This window comes from Lutjanus erythropterus, chromosome 17 (assembly GCF_056507025.1).
Source record: "Lutjanus erythropterus isolate fLutEry1 chromosome 17, fLutEry1.hap2, whole genome shotgun sequence".
Lineage (NCBI taxonomy): Eukaryota > Metazoa > Chordata > Actinopteri > Lutjaniformes > Lutjanidae > Lutjanus > Lutjanus erythropterus.
Window position 1 is genome coordinate 30,499,704 of NC_139333.1, and position 20,240 is coordinate 30,519,943.

General features: G+C 38.5%; 1 protein-coding gene across 1 annotated transcript in view; it reads right to left on the reverse strand.

Annotated features, from left to right (window-relative positions):
* Positions 1 to 20,240, reverse strand: part of ryr2a (ryanodine receptor 2a (cardiac)) — a 239,346-nt gene that overhangs the window by 16,807 nt on the left and 202,299 nt on the right. Inside the window, exons 90-103 of the mRNA XM_084740136.1 lie at positions 16,471 to 16,551; positions 13,855 to 13,943; positions 13,015 to 13,143; positions 11,964 to 12,068; positions 11,018 to 11,099; positions 10,246 to 10,404; positions 9,983 to 10,137; positions 8,310 to 8,525; positions 7,930 to 8,202; positions 6,054 to 6,260; positions 5,646 to 5,960; positions 4,033 to 4,103; positions 1,592 to 1,742; positions 442 to 528 (exon numbers count right to left, since the gene is read on the reverse strand). Of these exons, the coding sequence (XP_084596262.1) occupies positions 442 to 528; positions 1,592 to 1,742; positions 4,033 to 4,103; positions 5,646 to 5,960; positions 6,054 to 6,260; positions 7,930 to 8,202; positions 8,310 to 8,525; positions 9,983 to 10,137; positions 10,246 to 10,404; positions 11,018 to 11,099; positions 11,964 to 12,068; positions 13,015 to 13,143; positions 13,855 to 13,943; positions 16,471 to 16,551 (2,120 nt within the window). The remainder of the gene's footprint in view (positions 1 to 441; positions 529 to 1,591; positions 1,743 to 4,032; positions 4,104 to 5,645; positions 5,961 to 6,053; positions 6,261 to 7,929; positions 8,203 to 8,309; positions 8,526 to 9,982; positions 10,138 to 10,245; positions 10,405 to 11,017; positions 11,100 to 11,963; positions 12,069 to 13,014; positions 13,144 to 13,854; positions 13,944 to 16,470; positions 16,552 to 20,240) is intronic.

A 20,240-nucleotide genomic window follows, 5' to 3' on the forward strand; every position in this document is an offset into this window, starting at 1 on the left:
TCTCACATGTTACTGCGAAAAAACAACGTTTCCATTTCTTGGCAAAAGCACCACTACATGACAGGACAGCAACTAACAAATATTTTCATAGTCGATCAATTGGTCAATTATTTTCTCAATTAATCGATTAATAGTTGTTTGCCTATAAAATGTCAGAAAATGATGAAAAATATTGATCAATGTTTCCAAAGCCCAAGATGACGTCCTCAAATGTCTTGTTTTGTCTACAACTCAAAGATATTCAGTTTACTGTCAGAGAGGTGTAAAAAACAGAAAATATTCACATCTAAAAAGCTGAAATCAGAGAACTTTGACTTTTTTCTTTCAATTTTACTCAAACTGATTAATCAATTATTAAAATAGTTGGGGATTAATTTAATAATTGATTAATAATAAATTATTTGCAGAATTGTTGCAGCTCTACTAAATGGTGACATGTACCTTATAGAATAGGAGGATGAAGTTGATTGCAAAAGCAACAAACAGCGCCAGCATCCTCATGTTGTAGAAGTTCCTGGCAAAATAGTTCTGGAGGAAAAAAAGAGGAGTTACTGATGTGATTCTGGACGTTATGGGCAGTGCAAATTCCTAAAGAGACAGTCCACCCCAGGATCAAAAATACATATTTGTCCTCTGGCCTGTAGTGCTATCTGTTCAACTCACACCAATATACTATACTATCGATAGTTTTGAAGATATCAGCTGCAGAGATGTCTGCCATCTCTCCAGTATAATGGATCTAGGTGGCACTCAGCTTATGGTGCTCAAAGAGCCAAGAAATACCTTTAAAAATTCAAAGTGTGTCTTTCCAGAAATCATGACCTGGATACCCAAGATAATCCACAGACCTTCACAGACAGTTTGTGTTGGTTCAGGGAGCTCACTGAACCCCCAGGTGGAACACTGATTCTGGTCTATATATGAAGCTGTAGATGTGTAGCCTGTAGTGATGTATGGGTTGATGGACCCACAGGTTGTGAGTCAACTTACCAGATAATACTACGTGCACTGTGCCACCCCCACCCCCCATTCAAATCCATTGGTGAAGGATGAATTATTTGTGTGTGCATGTGTGTGAGAAAGAGAAAGAAGAAAATGAAAGTTTCCTTGTTTTCCTGTAATCAATGAGCCCGTTGGCTCCTCTGTGGAGAAACACTAATAGCTGGGATCTGTATCTGGTTTACTGTCAATCTTTGCATCTCTGTGAGTTCTGATTTTATGGTAATCCTCGCAATATTCAATCACTCAACGGGCAAAATAATTGAGATATAAAAATGACTCAGCTGGAATCCTGATTATTTTTGTGAATCCCCACTTCAATCTTTGCCCATGCAGACCTTGTTGTGAGAAGTTTCATGAAGGAACTACTTTCCGTCCGCAGAAGTATCTACTGGAAAAACACACCAAAAAATCTAGAGGGATAAATAACAATACAAGCCAGGGGAAAAACCTACCTCAAACTACCTTTAAACTACCTCAAAATGTTGACATCATCACTCATGTCATCACATGAGTCAGCAGACAATAAAACACTGAATCCACAGACAGAGTTGACCAGCGGTACTGAAACATAAGGACAGAGGAGTCGTACCAGTAGTTTCCTCTGGTAGGCGATGATCTTCTTCAGGAAGGCAGACTCCTGCAGATCAGGTTCATCAGACTTTGACGTGTGATGTCGTCTAACTTTTGGTTTCATCTTCTCGTTCTTCTGTTGTTTCTCTTGTTTCTCCACATGTGCACTCCTGAAACCACAGAACAACTCTCTCACACTCTCACACAGCCAACAATCCAACACTGCTTCACTGTGGCTTCACTCATGGTGCTGTGCTGTCACATTTCAGTGGGCTAACAGAACCGTCTGTTAGCTGTTACACACTGTGATCTTATGACACCAAGCTGCTGATCATGAAAAGCCACAGTTGTGAAAACCCCTGCACAGATTTACACATCAAGTCATGCTTTTTAAAACAATGTATGAACCAAAGCTAAATCACAAATATGTGTACATTTTAAATGTTAGTATATTTTAACTTAACTTTTGCCATTTATCGTAATGTTTCCCCAAAATACATGAGTAAACAAGATAAAGTGTTGCAAACATTGGTCATGGTGTTAAGGACATGTGTTCATGTACAAATGGATATTCATTTTGGATGTGGGCTACCTACTAAACATATTTACTATTGACAAAGTCTTAAAGAGATTTTGTTTTTAAGTGGGGTTGTATAAGGTAATTTACAGCTTGACCTTGCTGTCAGAGTGTATTTTCCACGAGGGAACTGTGTAATATAAGTCAAATATTGCTCTCTCCAAAGACACCAGACTTCTTTGGCAACAACAGTAATTACACCTGCCAGAAAACAGGAGTTGCTGGTCTACCACTGCAACAACCTGTTAGTTTGTTTGTGTTACTGTGTGACTTTGATGAATCTGAACTAACCTTTTAAAACACCAAAGTCACACAATGACACAAAGAGACTGAGACAGAAACTCCTGTTTTTTGCCAATGAAAATGACTTTTTTTGCCACAGGAGTTTGGTGGCTTTGGGCAGAGCATGTCGACCGCCATCTACTGCAGGTAATAGGGCTGAGCAATATATAAATATTATACTGATATTGTGATATGAGACTAGATATCTTCTTAGTTTTTGGATTTGTCTTGTCTTTTCCTGGTTTTAAAGGCTGCATTACAGTAAAGTGATGGAATTTCTGAACTTTTTCAATTCAGTTCAATTTAACTTCATTTATACCTGTGACACCACAGAGCGGCGACCTAATTTACAATGACACTGAGTCAATTACAAAAGCAATCAACAAAAATAACAACATCAATAACAAACAGATCCACCCACAGAGAAAGACATATCACAATTGGCGGACAAAAAAACAACAACAAAACATTAAAACGTTCCCTTTAACAAGGAAATTTTAAAGATAAGTTGAGATAAATTTCTATTTAAATTAAAATAAAGTAATGTGGGCAAACCCTAAAATTTGCATAAAAGGTAGTTATTTCAATAGATATATTAAAATACATCTGTAAATGAAAATGTAAAATAAAATATAGTTATGAAGAACAATTACACGTAGTGGTTGGGAGGTTTATGAACAACTTTCTAAAATGACAAAAGGTAAAAGTGGAACTTGTACACTAACATTCTAGGCTGTTTTGTCTATTCTGTTCTATTATTGGCCTTTACCCTCTTAGTCATTATATCCACATTACTGAGGATTATTTACTAAATGTTGTTGGGCTAATATTTTGTGAAAGCACCAACAATCATCCCTATGATATTGTTGCAATATCAATATTGACATATTTGGTCAAAAATACTGTGATATTAGATTGTGTGTGTATCGCCCAGCCCTACTTTATATTGTTGCACAGTTTAATCCACAGCAATGCATCATATTCTATTAGATAAATACTATTTGAAAAATATGTTATTTCTTATATATATATATATATATATATATATATATATATATATATATATATATATATATATATATATATATATATATATATATATATATATACATATATATATAGTATATTATTATTGATAATAGATAGTGCTTATGAGCCATATTGCCCAGCCCTGTAGGTAATACACTGACCTCATACAACCCCACTTCAAAAAAATCTGAACTATCCCTTTAACTTCCACTTAATAGTTTTTTTTTTCCTGAAACTTTTAATCACATCTCATGTCCCATTATGCAACTTCTGTTAACTGTCTGCTGCAGAAGGCTGTGAAAAGTGGTTGAAAGTCCTGGAAAAAAAAAAAACAGATTCAGTAGAGTCAATCTTCAGTTCAGATTTTTTTTTTTTTTTCAAAATATCCTTCCACTAAACATTTCACCTGTGGTTACAGGTTGTAGCTCCTCTGTAACTGTGGTTTAATAGCATGTCATAGCTGTGTCTTTACTGTCTCCACTCTCCATACAGAGTGTTTTTGTCTGGACTGTTACAGTTTTTTGTCTGGACTGTTGTAGTCAGCAGATTAGAGAGGGAAAATGTGTACGTACTCTGCTGGTTTCTCAGGTTCACACTCTGCCTCTGCTGTCACTTCCTTCTCTTCTGAGGTAGAGCTCTTCGACTGAAACAGAAAACACCAAGTTGTATTGCGTGTTTGAATTTCAGCCATGCTAGCTGCGTGGCTTAAAGGCCCTGAAAAGCAATCTTCTCATTCAGCTTCCTCTTATGACTGGTCCTACATGAACACACAGGTTTCAGCCACAACTAGAATCATTTTGACAATTTGATATGGGAGATTTCTGTGTCTCTGTTCTTCTCTCTGGTTTGAAGTGGGCAGAACTTGAAAGACTCTCATGCACCAATCAGGATTTAGTGATATTTGAATCAGAATCTGAAGACAGCTGGTGGTTTGTTTGATTACTATCAGTCAAATCTAATTAAACCACACCTATACAGTAAACATGCTGAGTTTTTGACTGTTAAACTCTTAAATAAGCAATATACAACATTCAGCAAACAACTATTTGCTATGTAAAGACATTATATAGTGGAGTGATGGCATTCTGAGCAGAGAATGAGGCCACAGTGTGTGTGTTGTGATCTAAGCTTCTCTGTTCTTTGTTTTAATGTCCGGTTCAGCTGTGTGTACATGATAATGTACCATGTGATCCATGTGAGTCCTCCTCTGTCTACTTTCCAGCCAACACAGCCCTATAGTGAATCCAGAAATGTTGAGTACCCTGACATTTTATGTCAAGTATGGGTCTCCAGCATTATGAAACTGCTGGGTGCTAACTTGCATTCTGCTGGGTCATTGTATTAATTTGCATTTATTAGCATAATGACCAATATGGACAATATTTTCGCAACCGATTGGCCGATTTGAACAATATTGGAGTGGTCTGGGTGGTTACTGAGTAAGCTGCATTTGTTCATTTCTGACATTTTCAAAAATTCAAAATAGCCACAGTCTCAGTGGGCTGATTTTGAAACGTTTCCAGCCAGTTTAGAAGCTTTAGAAGGTGCTGAATCACCTGAATTGCACAGATAACTTATTGAAATACACAAAATAACTTCAAGTTGGTTCTAAATTATTGGATGTTTATGAACCCAATAATCTAAATGATGCAGAACAAGCACATTTTAATTCACCTCACCAACATCCTCCACACAATATTATCCGAATCGACCAAACAGTTGCTAAAATATTGCCTGTATAGGTAATTATGGTAATTGAATCTAATTATGCTAATTAAGTTTGAAGTTAGCATCTGGTAGTTTCATAATGGTGGGAAACCATACTTTATATTTCTGACATAAAACTTTGAGGTACTCAACATTTCTGGGTTCATGCTCTTGGCAAGTAGATTTTACACAGAAATATGTATAAACAGTGTTAAAATTTGTTTACGAACTGTTTATTAATGATTTATTAAGTGTTTACAACCCAATTACAAACATCTGCAAATCATTTATAAGATTAGTCTTATTCTAGTGCCAACATTTTGCCCAAACACCTGCAAAATTAATGACCTCTTTCCCTCTGTAAGAAATACAGAAAGTAAAGAAATACAGACAGACAGACAAACGAAAGAAAGAAAGAAAGAAAGAAAGAAAGAAAGAAAGAAAGAAAGAAAGAAAGAAAACAATAGCATAGACTCACCTGATGCCTCCGTCTGAGCTCAGGTGCGGGTGCTGTGGGTGGGGTAGTGGCGGTTGGGGAAGGTACCGGGGAGTTGAGCAGCTCAGTGAGGCTGGCGTTGGGGTTGTGTGGGGTGATCTTGTACTGCCCCCCCTCTCTTCTTAAGTCCAGACCAAAGATGTCTGACAGCAGCTCTGTCTCAGTGGTGTTGACCGCCAAGTCGGCCAGGTCCTCCTTCGGGGAGCTTCGGTCAGACGATCTCTTCTCCCTGTCCTCCCCCTCACCCCTCACCTCGTCCTGGGTGGGATCAGGCATGTTGGCCAGCAGCTCTGACACCTGGGGGGTGGAGATAGTTATGCATTTATTTGCAGTTTGTTTTATTGACCCATCAAAACGCTGCTCTGTCCCTTTAGGATGATGCATAGGAACCTTTATGGTCTTGGCCCCCTCCACCAGATTGCCTCCCATGAAGGTGTTGTAGAAGATTCTGCAAAATCCCCGGGCCACGCTGAACGCCACATGTAGGAGGCCCAGCAACACGGACCAGTAGAAGGACACCAGGGTGGTCACCATGTCCTTCACTGTCATGTTCTTTATCCTCTTCATTTGCTTCTTCAAACTCTTCATGGACAGCACCTGAACAGAGACAAGAAGTACAGGTGAACTGCCTGTTCACTGGTAATTAAAGACACTGCTTGTTGTTGGTTATTAACAAGGACAGTTTCATGTCCAACATTTACACATTGTGACCTGATCAAGCAGCATCAACATTCATGTTTCACAAACAACTTTCATCTCAGTCTTGTTTCTGACTGATTATCTGCTCAAAGTTTGGAAAAATGCTGCAAATGTATATTATTTCTCCTTAAAATTCATATAATAACAATTTATTTGGAGATGATTACAACAGATCAATGCAATTTTAGCGATAAATCAAATTTTTCTCACCTTGTGCAAGGTCACATAGTTTAGTAATAACACAACAGCATTTGCACTGCAATGTGTTTCAAGGATAAAACATAAGCTATTTTTGATAAAAAAGAAAGTAGGAGAGGTTATAATGAGTCCTGGCATCATCCTGACCTGACATCTCCTTCATAAATAAAGCACGATGTGGAGATACCTGACCATGGCAATTTGTGTTTTTGGGGAAAGCATCTACTAGAAATTTGAATGACATTTTATTAATCTACCCTACACTTGTGTGCAGTGTTTCTGACTGTACTCTTACTCATTCAATAATTGATCCTTCACTAAGCCCCGCCCTTCTTGTTGTTGACTGTTGATATGCATGTCAAGCTTTCCATTCTCTTGCTGCAGATGCTCTTTACAGTGATAACAGTGACACACACTGATGAAGGCTGGATGGACAAAAAAAGAGAACCCCGTGATAGTGTATTAAATATGTAAAACTACTTAAAAATTGCATACATTATATAATGTTGATGCTAAAAGACTGAGGGTAAAGCTAGCTTACACCCCAGCAAACATTGGTCAGATGGTGAAATACGAGATGGATATGTACATGATAAATGACAGAAATACACTCGTGAACATGGGAAAAGGAAGTGCAGGGATTAGATGAGCGCAGCAGACTTTGAGACGGGTCACCCAGCTGAACCAGTTGGGCCACCACTGCCCGAAGAACAGAGCCGGGATTAGAGCTAAACTAACCCGGCTTAGAACTGAGAGTGTGAGCCAGAGACATTTGTTGTTGTCGACCCAGTTTGATTGTGCACCAGCCTACATCCTCCTCCTCAAACCCCCCCACATAACAAATCATGCATGTAATCAAATGTAACTCCTGGGAATAAATCATGAGTTTGGCAGATGCAGTGGTATCTAACAAGTTTGTCTGGGGCTGACTTTACTGCAGCTAGTGAGCTAGCATTAGTTAGCCAGACATGCTAACGTTTGCAGCTTATGCTAGAGCAGATAAAGACAGAGTTTAATCCATTCCCCACATGTGAGCGCTTGCGTTTTACGTTTCTGAAAGGCTACAAAAAAGACCACCTTCCAGACTCAAGAAATGCTGAGTATTGTTGGTCTCAGAGCCTCATGCGCCACACTTCAACACGGACAGAACTGCAAAGCTTGACAGGCACCCTAATTACTGTTGCTAAGCTATGATTGAACAGTTGCTGATTGCAGGAGGGGCTTAGTGAAAGGTCAATTTCCTCAAAATGCTCCAAAACACCAGTTTTGATTGTCAGCTGTGTTTGCTGGTGTGTGTGTGTGTGTGTGTGTGTGTGTGTGTGTGTGTGTGTGTGTGTGTGTGTGTGTGTGTGTGTGTGTGTGTTCTCACCTTGATGAGCACCATGACATTATAGCGCAGGGCTAACAGAGCCATGCGGACAGTGGTGACAGAGAAGAAGCCCATCTCAGGGTTCTCCTCGTCCGGTTTCTCCCGCTCGCTCTCCTCCTTGACTGCTGATCGCTCTCCAGCGTCAGACATCTGAGCCGCCAGCTGCATCTCAAAGATTGTGTCTTCGCAGAAGTTCACAAAGAGCTCCATCTTCTCCTTCTCCCCGCCTTCATTCACCACGTCGAAGATGAACTGACGCTTGGATTCTTTGACCTAAACAGAAGGTAAAGAGGTGAAAACAAGGAAGTACAGAACACCGGAACCAAATGAGGTGGTGACATATTTTATGTTCACTGATTCATGTGCTGTAGCATGTTTACCTGAGGCTTCTCCCACTGTGTCCGACTGGACTCGCTGATCTCAAAGTAGACCCTCTCGATGCGCTTGGCACTGCCCATGATCTCGATCCGGCCCAGGTAGGGTTGGAAGTAGTTGAGGACGCTCTCTGCCAACTCCAGGAAGGTCTGCAGCCGCGTGTCATGTGGCATGTGCTCCGACAGGTTGGTCAGCAGAACCGCCACGTTGAAGCCAATATCCTTTAAAACACAGTTCAGTTTAAAGTGATGGTTCTCTTTTGAATGAAACACTTTTCTTGTTTAGCATGTTCCCCAGTTTATAATAGAACCACTCAATCGTCAAAATCCTGTGATACATGTGGCCCGTCAGGATTGAACCAGAATTATTTTCTAATGATCAGGCTTGGAGAGCAATACTGATTACATGTAATGGAGTCATGTATTTAGGACACAAAAAAGTAGCTGTATTCCATTCCATTCCATTCCATTCCATTCCATTACATTTCAAAAAAAAAAAAAACACTTCAGCCTCACAACATCACTGGTCTCAGTGAAACCAGCTAATCTGGCCATTATCATGGCCTCCAGTGAAAAAATGCTTCACTAGGTGGAAATTTCAGCATTATTTTGTCTTTAAATCAGAAAAGAGGAATAACATCACAGCACAGTGACAGTTCTGCCTTCAACTGTGAAAATACTGTCATCATCCATGAACTCAACATCTAATTTAGAGAAACATTGACAGGAAAGGCCGATCACTAACATAAGCTTTGCAGACGAATTGCTGATGTTAGCTACACAGAACAACCGCTAAAGTTAGCTTTACAGACCAGCCACTAACCTTAGCTACACACTCTAACCTAAGCTTAAGTTAGGTATAGAGACCAACCATTAATGTTAGCTACCCAAACCAACTGCTAACGCTACCGGTTCAGACATGCCAGTTAATGCCATTCTTGAAGTCACTGTTTAAGGCAGCTCTGTGCGCAGCATGGTGCAATTTCCAGTATTGAATAAAAAAATCATTACAGGTAAATTCACTTGGATTTATTTTAAGTATACTATTTTTATTTTAGATACATTATATGGTCTACTTGGTTTTTCCCACAGGACATCCTGGTCACTGGTTTTCATCTGCTGGTCAAATAATTAAATATTCACGTGGTTCAAAACTATGTAGTTTGTTTAGAGTGAATATTCAAATGTTTTTGGTCAGTTTTGACAGCCTTACTGTCAGATACATAAGGTAAAGGCAGTTTTAAGCATCTTAATATCATCAGATGAGTAAAATTAGTGCTCTCCCAGCTGAGCTGAGAAACCAATTCAAAACTTGCCATTTCCTATCCCACTTCACTCTAATTCAAGCAATTAGGGTGATTTTTATGCTTCCCAAACCAACAAAACTTAGAAATGCAAAGAAATATAAAAAAAATTGTACCAAATTACCAACTCTGCTCTGATTTAAAAAAAATGCTCAACTTTATGCAGTATAATAATAGGAAAAGCAGAGGGAAAAAAAAGAAAAGAGGACACAGAAACATAATTAACAAGAGAGCTCTACTACTAAACCCCCTATGTTGAGACAATTCCCTAAAATAGATTTTAATAACAGATTAATCATTCTTTGGGGCTTAAATCTGGACAATTTAAGTCCCTCTTTAGACTTTTTAAAGATGTGTAAACATCCAAGCATTTACCTTGGCTGGCTCATGAAAGCGCTCCACAAACTCTTCATAGTCCAGCAGCTCATTCTCATCAGTCTCAGCGCAGGAGAGCAGGAACTCTGTCTCAGACTGAGTGTAGTGTTTGTGGCTCTCCATGGCCTTATGGAAGTCTCTCTTTGAGATGACACCTGTGAGCACAATCACAAATCTATGAACCGCCAGCAGCAAGGAAAGATTTTACAGTCAAATGATCCTGATGTTTCATGATGACAGACAACGTGTTTTCAGAGCCTTGCCTTTCCCGTCGGGGTCGTACTCCTTGAAGGTGTCTGAGGAGGTCAGGTCCTTCAGTTTGAGGAACATGTCAAAGAACTTGAGGATCATCTCCACGTTGTTGGAGGACTCCACCAACATGTCCACCATCTGCTTCCCAATGGTCCCATTCACCACATTACCTGTCAAATGCACTTATAATTAGAGCTGCAACTAATGACTATTTTCATTAACAATCAATCTTTCCATTTTTTCTCAATTAATTAATTAAAATCAATTAGTTGTTTGGTCCATTAAATTGAATAAAACATAAATAATAAAAAATTGTGAAAAATACACAATAAATAACACATACACAATAAAAATGATCAAAGCTCAAGTCAAAAAGTCAAAAATATTCAGTTTACTGTCAGACAGGAGTAAACAAACCAGAAAATACTCACATTTAAGAAGCTGAAATCAGAGAATTTTGACTTTCTTTTTCTTTAATGCTAATCAAACTGAGTAATTGATTATCAAAATAGCTGCTGATTAATTTAATAGTTGATTAATAATAGATTAATGGATTAATCGTTACTGCTTCCATTTTTAACAAATCACAATGGAGAATGGAAACAAATAAAAAACAGCATTTGTTTGTGCTTTCTTCTCTAGAAATCTAGTTAGAATATCAAAACACAGCACCAGACATCTGCAAGTAAAAACAACAACTTACCTCTGAACTTGACTTAACAAATGTCAGTAAATATCCCTTTTTAATATTTAATACAGCTGTCCTCATGAAAGCAAACCTACCCTCCAGCATGGACAGCAGCATGACCACCATGTCTTTCTGCAGATCCATCAGCTCCTTCAGTAACTCAATCTGACTCGAGTCCTGATGGGGAAAAAAGACAGACAGACAAAGACACCCATTTCAGATAAAATTACTGCAGACAGGCTTCTTACATTGATAATTTATCCAAAATTAATAATATTTGAGAAATTAAGGATGATGGTTACTGTTGGCAGAGAGGGGATGACATGCAAAAGATCCATCTTAGACCAGAGGTGGGACCAAGTCATTGTTTATCAAGCCACCAGTAAGTCTTTGCACTCAAGTCAAGACAAGCGAGTCCCGGCCCAGGATGAGTCCAAACTTTAGGTTTTGAGTCCTGAACAAGCACTCATCACCAAATGTAATGTCATTTTAAAAAGGAGCTTAGACTTACTGTTGTTTGTCAAACAAAGATGGAAGTTGTTACAACTCTATCTCATTTTTGACCTGCACATTTTGCATACTGCAACTTAGCTTTTGTTCACCATGGCATAGTTGTTGTTCATAAATGAAATGATCTTTGGTATCATTTTTTCCACCTGGAGCTCAGTAGTGGAATGTTAGTCCTTCATGGATCTATCCTGCAACTTGATTGGATGCTGCCAGATTGGTTCAAACAAAGTGAAGTGGATCTGAGGAATTAATTGTCGACTCGCTAAGCAGCTGAATAGCATCAATCATCACTGGGAAACGGTCAAGTCAAAAGGCTTAAGTCCAAGTGAGGTCGCGAGTCACTGGTGTTCAAGTACAAGGAGAACTGAAAGTTTTATTTTGTCAAATTGAGTCTATAAACATTATATCATATAGTCTGCAACTCTGTCTAGTCTAGTTCACAGATGCTCCTCAGCAGGGCTAGGTACTGGTCCTCAGTATCTTTAAGGTAAAATGAGACCCAGCCTCACCAAGACAGTGACCTTAACTCACCTGAGACAATTTCATCTGCATGTGAGCGAAGACATGTAGAAAACCAACCACGGCGTCCCACAGTCGACTGTGAGCCAGACTCTGCTGGTTGCCTGTACACGGACCCTACAACACCATCAGTACAAACACAGTCACATCACAACCAACAGCTACCTTTACACAACAATACACGAACATTTGAGACAGTGACAGCCTACAGATATTACAGAATAACTCTGTCGTGTTGCTTCTCAAGCCGTCCATTATTGTACATGGCAGAAATGGATTCTTTCAGATCACTGATTTCTTGTCATACACAAAAACAGACAATCAAATCAGTCAAAGCTTCTACCACTGCAATCATTTTCTAATTATCATGATGGTTATTGTAAACATTTCCTCAAAATCTCAGAATATCAGAAGAAAGGAACAATCGCTTCATTTTAGCATCTGAATGAAGCAGCAGCTCATGAGTATATTAAATATTGTGTCTGGGAGATAAAGTTACAGGAGTAACTAGTAATAAAGAAGATCAATGTCTCTGCCCTGGGAATATTTTGGGTTCTGTCCAGATGATAAAGGTAAGCCCGCAAACACGGTTAACTACTGACTGGTCAGTGGAGTGGAGTGTCGTCAGTGTGATAGAGGAGAGGAGTGACAGACCAGTTACAAGAGAAAGAGGAGCAGTGAATGCCATCTGGAATTATATTTATAATGTAGGTTTGAGTTTATCAGTGAATAAAATCTGCAGCTTCTCAAGACCAAAGCAGAACTCCAGTGTGTGTGTGTTGATTCCCAACTGTGGGAATAGTGTTGCTATGACAAGCAGGTCCTCCTACATTAAAGTATTCAATACTCAGTACAGCGGAGTACAGTCAAGTTGAGCAGTTTTACACAAATACCATCATAACACTGTATACCCCGGTAAATGTCAGTAATGTATGAAGGTATGAAAAAAACAGATACCACCCAAGCCTAATATTGATTAGTTATGACTGATAAACACATCATTCAAGACCTTTTCATCCACTTTTGAGAATACTCTTAGAACTACAGGTTCCAGTTGTCATACCTGGATGTACTCTGTGAGTGTATTGAAAACCTGCTTGGCCACATTTATTGCCTTGGAAAAATTCCTCTGGCCCTGCTCGTCAATAACATCTTTCCCAGAGTAATACCAGTAGAAATCACTGATCGACTCCTGAAGAAGGAAGGCGGGAGGAGCAGGGGAGAAAAGAGGACAAGAATAAGACAGATTTACTAAGGGTAAATAAACTGAAAAAACAGTTTTAACAGTTATAGTTATTAATAGTAGTGGCAGTAAGTAGCAGTAGAAAGAGCAGTCCTAAAATCAACAATCCAAAGGACAAAATGAGAAAAGTCTTTAAACAAAAAACAACTAACTTTTGTTGTTCTTTGGAAGAACCTGTATTTTGTTTTCATACTTTTGCCCATCATTTGCCTCAGTTTTGAGACGTTACAGTAAGGTCACTGTTTCACTCACTCATTAAAAAGAAGGGCCATTCCAGCTATAACTGTACAGAATGAACACGTTCAGTTTATTTTTTAAAGCAATCTTTAGGTAATTAAGTATGCAATAAGGTAAATACAGTGAATCCATCAAACACTAGACGGTGGCACTGAGGGAATATAAAGCAATACAATGGTGTGTGTGGCCTTTTCCTCTCTTCTCTTCCTATAAGACTAGATTTAAACTGGTAATGGATAAAACTGTTTATTGTGTTGCTTCACTTCACATTAAGTTGTCCTTTAGAAGCAGTTCGGAAAATTCTTCTTAACAAAGGGAATTATATGATTTTTAGTCAAGGCTGTATGAGGACTGTATGACTCAGCGAAGACTAAGGGAAATGAGTCCCCTATGAAGCAGCAGAAGTGAACAAAAGGAGCTGACCTGTACTCTGAGGAGGTAGTCGACAGTAGAGATAATGATGTTGACGGTCGTATTGTTCCCTGTTTGCGTTCTCAAGTAGTTCTGGAAGTCTGAAAAAGCAGGTCGCGAAATTCTGCAATTATGCACTTGTAAAATTCCTCCAAATGAATAAATACAGTGGTTGTGACATTTTAGTAAAATAAAAAAAAATAGCATAACATTTTGTTATGCATTGGACACCAGACTGAAACCTACATAGAAGGAAATTGATTGGCTTTGTTCAGACTGCAGGCAAATTAGATTTGTTTCTCAAATCAGATCCTTACAACAGACTGTCCACACTGTTAACTGCAAGTGATGTGATCGGATTTGTATGTCCAGACATCACCGACCTATCTGCATGGGTTGCTGTGGTAACAACGCATCAGTAAATACATACGCTGGTGACACACCTTTCAAACATGACGAATAGAGATCCATCATCTCACCCTCTGAACAATCACACTGTCAAGTTGCGGGGCAGAACTCCTCCATCGTACCAGACAAACTCAGTGACAGAAGATGCTGCTCTGCTAGCAGCAGCATGATTCTGCTCAGCAGCTCTGATGCACTCTGGATTTGATGCATCATTGTGTGTGACACTGCAAATTTGATTTGAACGAGTCGTGTCTAGAAGGTACTGAATGAAAAGATCTTGCAAGAATGATCACTTCAACCCAAACCATGTGTGTGCATACAGACATCTGTACATACAAACCTTGTGTAATAGGGAAATATGAAATATACAGTACACCAGCACTTTACAGTACACAATGTGCAATAACACTGGTACTTTATCACCTGTCACTTAAACACTTTGCACTTCTCCTGTTTGTTCTGAACAGCATCTCTTATCCACTGACTGTACTGTTGTTTGTGTGTCTTTGTCAATTACTACACAGTGTTTGTTACTGCTAATGTTCTGTTTCTTGTTTTACTTACGTATTTTCAGTTGCTAAGAAGTTTATGTACAGTTGTAATTTGTGATGTTTGTTTTGTAATATCAAACTGCCAAGAGACTACAGATGGAAATCAGTCTCTGGCTATAATCTTGTCTATTTACCTATAAATGTTCATTAATATGCACTGACCCTATTGTAAATAAATAAGTTAAATAAAAATTAGAAACAATGCACACAATCTCACAAGAGTTTTACAAATAAAGGGTTCCCTTCTAGACATGACCATTTTGGACTGACATACATTTGTAGAAATCCAATTGGAATCACATGTCAAACCACCTCTCAATGTGGATTTAAATTTAATTTAAAAATTACATTTCATCAATCTGGATATGTCACTAAACAAAACTGGGACAGGCAGTCTGAAGAAAGCCATGATGTCTATAAGGGGTCATCCTCTTAACAAGTCTGCATTAATCAGTTGGTTCATTAAGACATGTCAAAATGTTCTTTGACTGTCATATTGACATATTGTTTGGAGAAACAATTTTTAAATCTACTTTCAAACTGCAGTCACACACTTTTTGAGGACATGGCAGCTCAACTCAACAATTTCAGTAACTTGCTTCGCTTGAGTTTCTTCTCAGACACACCAACAGAGCCGCTATATTTTTAAAGGGACATTCCACCCCAGAATCCAAAATACTATACAATACAATATACAAAATACTATTTATCCATCCAGATAAATGTGGTGTGAGTTAGTTTTGGAGATAGGGCTATAGAGATGTCTCAGTACAGTGGAGCTACATGGCAATTTCTCCGTGGTGCTCAAAGCACAAAAATAAAAAAAGATTAAAATTTGAAAAGTTCAAAACCAGAGTCTCTTTCCAAAAATCATGACACAGTTACTCAAAATAATCCACACACCTTGTTGTGAGCAGTTTCATGTAGGAACTACTTTCTTTCTAGTAGAAAAGTAGAAGTAGTAAAAGTAGTTATGGTCGACTCTAAAGCAGGCCACAACCCAAAGATATTCAGTTCATTGTCAGAGAGGAGTAAAGAAACCAGAAATTTAAGAAGCTGAAATCAGAAAATTTGATTTTTTTTTAGAAAAATCTCTCAAATGATTAATTGATGATCAAAATAGTTGTTGATTGATGTAATAATCAATTAATGATCAATTAATGATTGCAGCTCTATTCTAAAGTAGTTCCAGTAGTCTCTAGTGCAGAAAGAAAGGTGTTCCTACATGAAACTGCTCACAACAATGTCTGTGGATTATTTTGAGTAACTGTGTCATGATTTCTGGAAAGAGACACTGGTTTTGAACTTTTCAAATGTATTTTTGATGCTTTGAGCACCACATGTTGAGTGCCATTTAGTGTCATTATATTGGAGAGAAGGCAGACATCTCTACAGCTGATATCTCCAAAACTCTGCAACTCACACCCCAAAAATCTAGATGGATAAATACCACTACAGGTCAGGGGAAAAATATGTATTTTTGATTTTGTAGTGAACTGTCCCTTTAATTCTGTCAGCACAAAAACATGGCACGACCCCATAATAAATATGGATGAACACTACCTGACTGGTTAACACATCAGGGCCACTCTGAACAGGTCATTAGTAAACTGACCTCAGTCATACTCCTACATGAAATCAGTGAGTAACAGAGAACCTGCACACACACCTGAGTTGTGTCCTTCACAGAGCAGCTGCAGGAAGCGGAAAAGGTCACAGGTGAACTCATCATCCTGCATGACCTTCTCACCTGGCCGGAGAGAAGAAACACACGCCCACACACACATACATGCACACACACATGTACACAGACAGACACACATGCAGACACACATATGCACAAGCACATACATAGGTATGCACAAACGTCCACACGAGAACACAAGCATGTGCAAACACGCACACATGAATGCACACACACATCCATATAAACAGACACACATACACATAAAGAAAGTCAGAGACCAGAGGAGACAAAAGCAGACAACATGTAGGAAAGGGATAGACAGACAAGAAGATGGAGAGTGAAGAAGTATTAAAAAGAGATGGTGCTAATGTGAGGAAATCCCCAGTGTTTTCTTTCAGTCAGTGAAAGGTGTATGGTCAGAATACACCATTCTTACCTATCACACTCTCACACACACACACACACACACTCTTGGATGAGCAGTGGGCAGCCACAGCACTTGGTGGTGGACTGAAGTGGACTGGTTTTTAAACTGCAGCATTTTACAGTCAGGACTGGATTTAGACTCTTTTCATGTTTCTCAGAGCTGGTTTGGTTTAAAGCTATACGTGTTGCTTGCTGCTCGCCCTACAGTAGATTCTTCATAGATTCACAGAAGGTTGAGGACAGCTTCTCTGACTGTGCTAAAATGCTGCTTTGAACCATGGAATGCAAAAGGAAAAGAGGGTCAGAGAAAGGAAGATGAGACACTACACAATAACTTATACAATAACATCAACAGAAACATTAACAGAATACATCCATACAATATGACAACAAACTGAACTGGGCTGAGGAGGAAAAACTGTCGGTCTGAAACAAGACTGAAAGTGCACTTTTCTTTTTTCAATCCAGGAAATATTTTCTTATCTATAGATCAGTCCCACCAGCACATCAGAGGTTTAGTTTGACAATGTGTAGCATCAAACAAAAATGGATCTGATTGCTAAAAAAATATCTGAATCTGAATTAAACTGTCAAACGTTACTTTCAAGTTAAAAGTTAAAATTTATCAATAATCAATAAATCATACCTGCTAGACAGACTAAAAGGATGCAGGCACTTAAAATGGTGGCATGGTGGTGCAGTGCAGTACTGTTGCCTCAAGTCACCTGTGGGGCTTTTCCACTGGTAGTTTTGGCCACGCTGAGTCAAGTGGTGCTGCGCCGATTTCCATTTTCCATTAATTGTCATTATTGTTTAAGCACTTGGTATCATATTGTGGTGCCAATCTTTCCCTGCGTTGGGTGTGGTTTTCAGAATATGAGGTCTCCATGCTGACTTTACCTCAAAAAAGGTCCAACAAAGACTTATTACTGTATTACTATATTATTTCTGTATTATTGCTTGGTTTGGAAACCTTAATCTGTCTTGTTAAAACTGACTTGGAGGTTTTGTTGGAATTTCCAGTAAAATCTCAGGGAAGAGTCAAACCAAACTTTTGGTCATTTATAACATGCAGATACTTAGGAGGGCCGATGCATTACTGGTCTGCCAGGACCAGGAACTCCAGAGGGAGTCTGAGCTATTGCCCTCAGAAGGCTGTTTCAGACCACTTGTTTGGAGTAAACCCTGTGAAGACCCCATGCCTCTTTCATTTCAAGTGCTATAGATATGCTCAATCACAGTAAGCACCATGACTGCAGCCCTTGCACTATGCTGACACATTTTGCACACCTCCAATTTGGCATTCTTGCATATTCCCTTAAACTAGTATGCGGTCTTTATCTATGTGATCTATCTATTATCTATGTGATTTTGCCCTTTTGTATTGTGCTTTCGTGTGAAATCAATCATAGGTGGCACAGTGGTGTAGTGGTTAGTGCTGCTGCCTCAAGGTATCAACATCCCGGGCTTAATCCAGAACTTGTCACTGACTTTTCCACCAACATGGAACTGACTCTGATCCATGTCAGTTTGGGCACTTAATTTTGAAATGTTCTGAGCATTTCCACCACAAATAAATTGGTTTTGAACCACCAAAAATTGGTTCCTAGCTGGGGCCAAAAAGTAGCAGGTTTTCCATGGGTCTGATTCTACATGTCACTGTTCATTGTACAACACCCTCTGTTTATAACGCATCATTGATTGCAATGGTTCTGCTGAAAACTGGGCTGGTTTGCTCGATAGCACCACAGTTCCAAGGATCTTAAATGGGTTCAAGAACCAGAGCCAATTTAGTGGAAAGGAACCTTGAATGATGGGATTGGATCCAGCCACCCTATGACCCTGATATGGATAAGGGGGCAGAGATAAGAGATATGTGGATTATATGGATTAAATTTTTGGATGTACTGAAATATGGGGGAGGTAAATCTTAAGATTTACTCTCTGAAAAGACTTCAACAACACCAACTCCTGTTCAGGTATTGATGCTGAGCCAACAAAACTCACTAGTGAATATTTTTGTACATAATTTGTATTAAATCTTACATATTGCAATGATATTATTTGCCTATAAAGTTGTAAAAGTAAGATGAAAATACTATTGAGGACTGTGTGACGGCACTTTCAGGCTTATTCCCAAAATAGTGATAAACCGGATGAGGGGAATACATTTTTCACAGTTGAAAAAATGATGAGCATATTAATGTTTTATTCTTATTTTTTAACAAGTAAATATCTGTCTAAAGATTAGGAATTATAAAAATGACAAGCTAAGGATGTCGTGTACAGTAAATGTACATACATTTTCTCTAATCCATCAAAAATTCTACGGTTGTAACACTATACACAGTAAGAACAACTACAACTACAACCAAATCATGAATTTAAAATACAATACTGGGGTGAAAATAAGTCAGAACATAAAATCATAAAAAAAGGGACGGGTAAGTCAAATTAAGTTTTTTCACATAAGCCGAACAGTCATGAAGGACAAGTACACTGACTACAGAACACAGCTCAGCCAGTAAACAGAGAGAGGAAGGGAGGGAGGAAGGAGAACAGGATCAGAGTTCAGCCACTACAGCCACTGTAAAGTCCAAGGTGCAAAGAGGAGGTACAGACCAAACAGGATGGATGAGGAGGTGAGGGATGGGAAATAATCAAGGCTGCAACTACTGCTGATTCAGGATTTGTTTTTGGCATCTCTATTAAATCTATACATTAAATACTTTACTTCTTCAATCTAGATGACACATTATTTAACATTACTCTGTCTTTAATTGATTGACTGCAGGACTGTTGTATTAGACTGTGGTGTATCTAACAACCTGGCGACTGGTGGCAAATTGAAAAGATTATAGTTATCCTTGCAATACACCCATTCTTGAGGACCGGGACAAATCATGTCTTACCAAAAACAACATTAAAAATTATTAATACCAACAACCTAATTTCAGTTATTTGGTGAAAAATGATTCTTTATGGATTTATAAATATGAAATATATATATTCACAACTTTTCACAAACAATTTAAAAATGTGTTACAAGTCTTCAAAATCTAAAACTAATAATACCTACTGATAATAAAGGTGTAGAAATGTGCTATTATAATCATCTTTGTTTTAAAGTCGATTTTGTAATAAAATTGTTGGCCCTCTAAAGTTGTGTCAGATTTTTACAAAAACATGATTTAATCAGGCTTAAAAAGGGTCAGCTATACTCTAATCATCCCTGTCTCACTTCCTGGTTTAAAAAAGGCAGGAATACTGCTCAGGCACTGGGATAACTTTCTATTTTTACACAGATTCATGAAATAATATTGCTA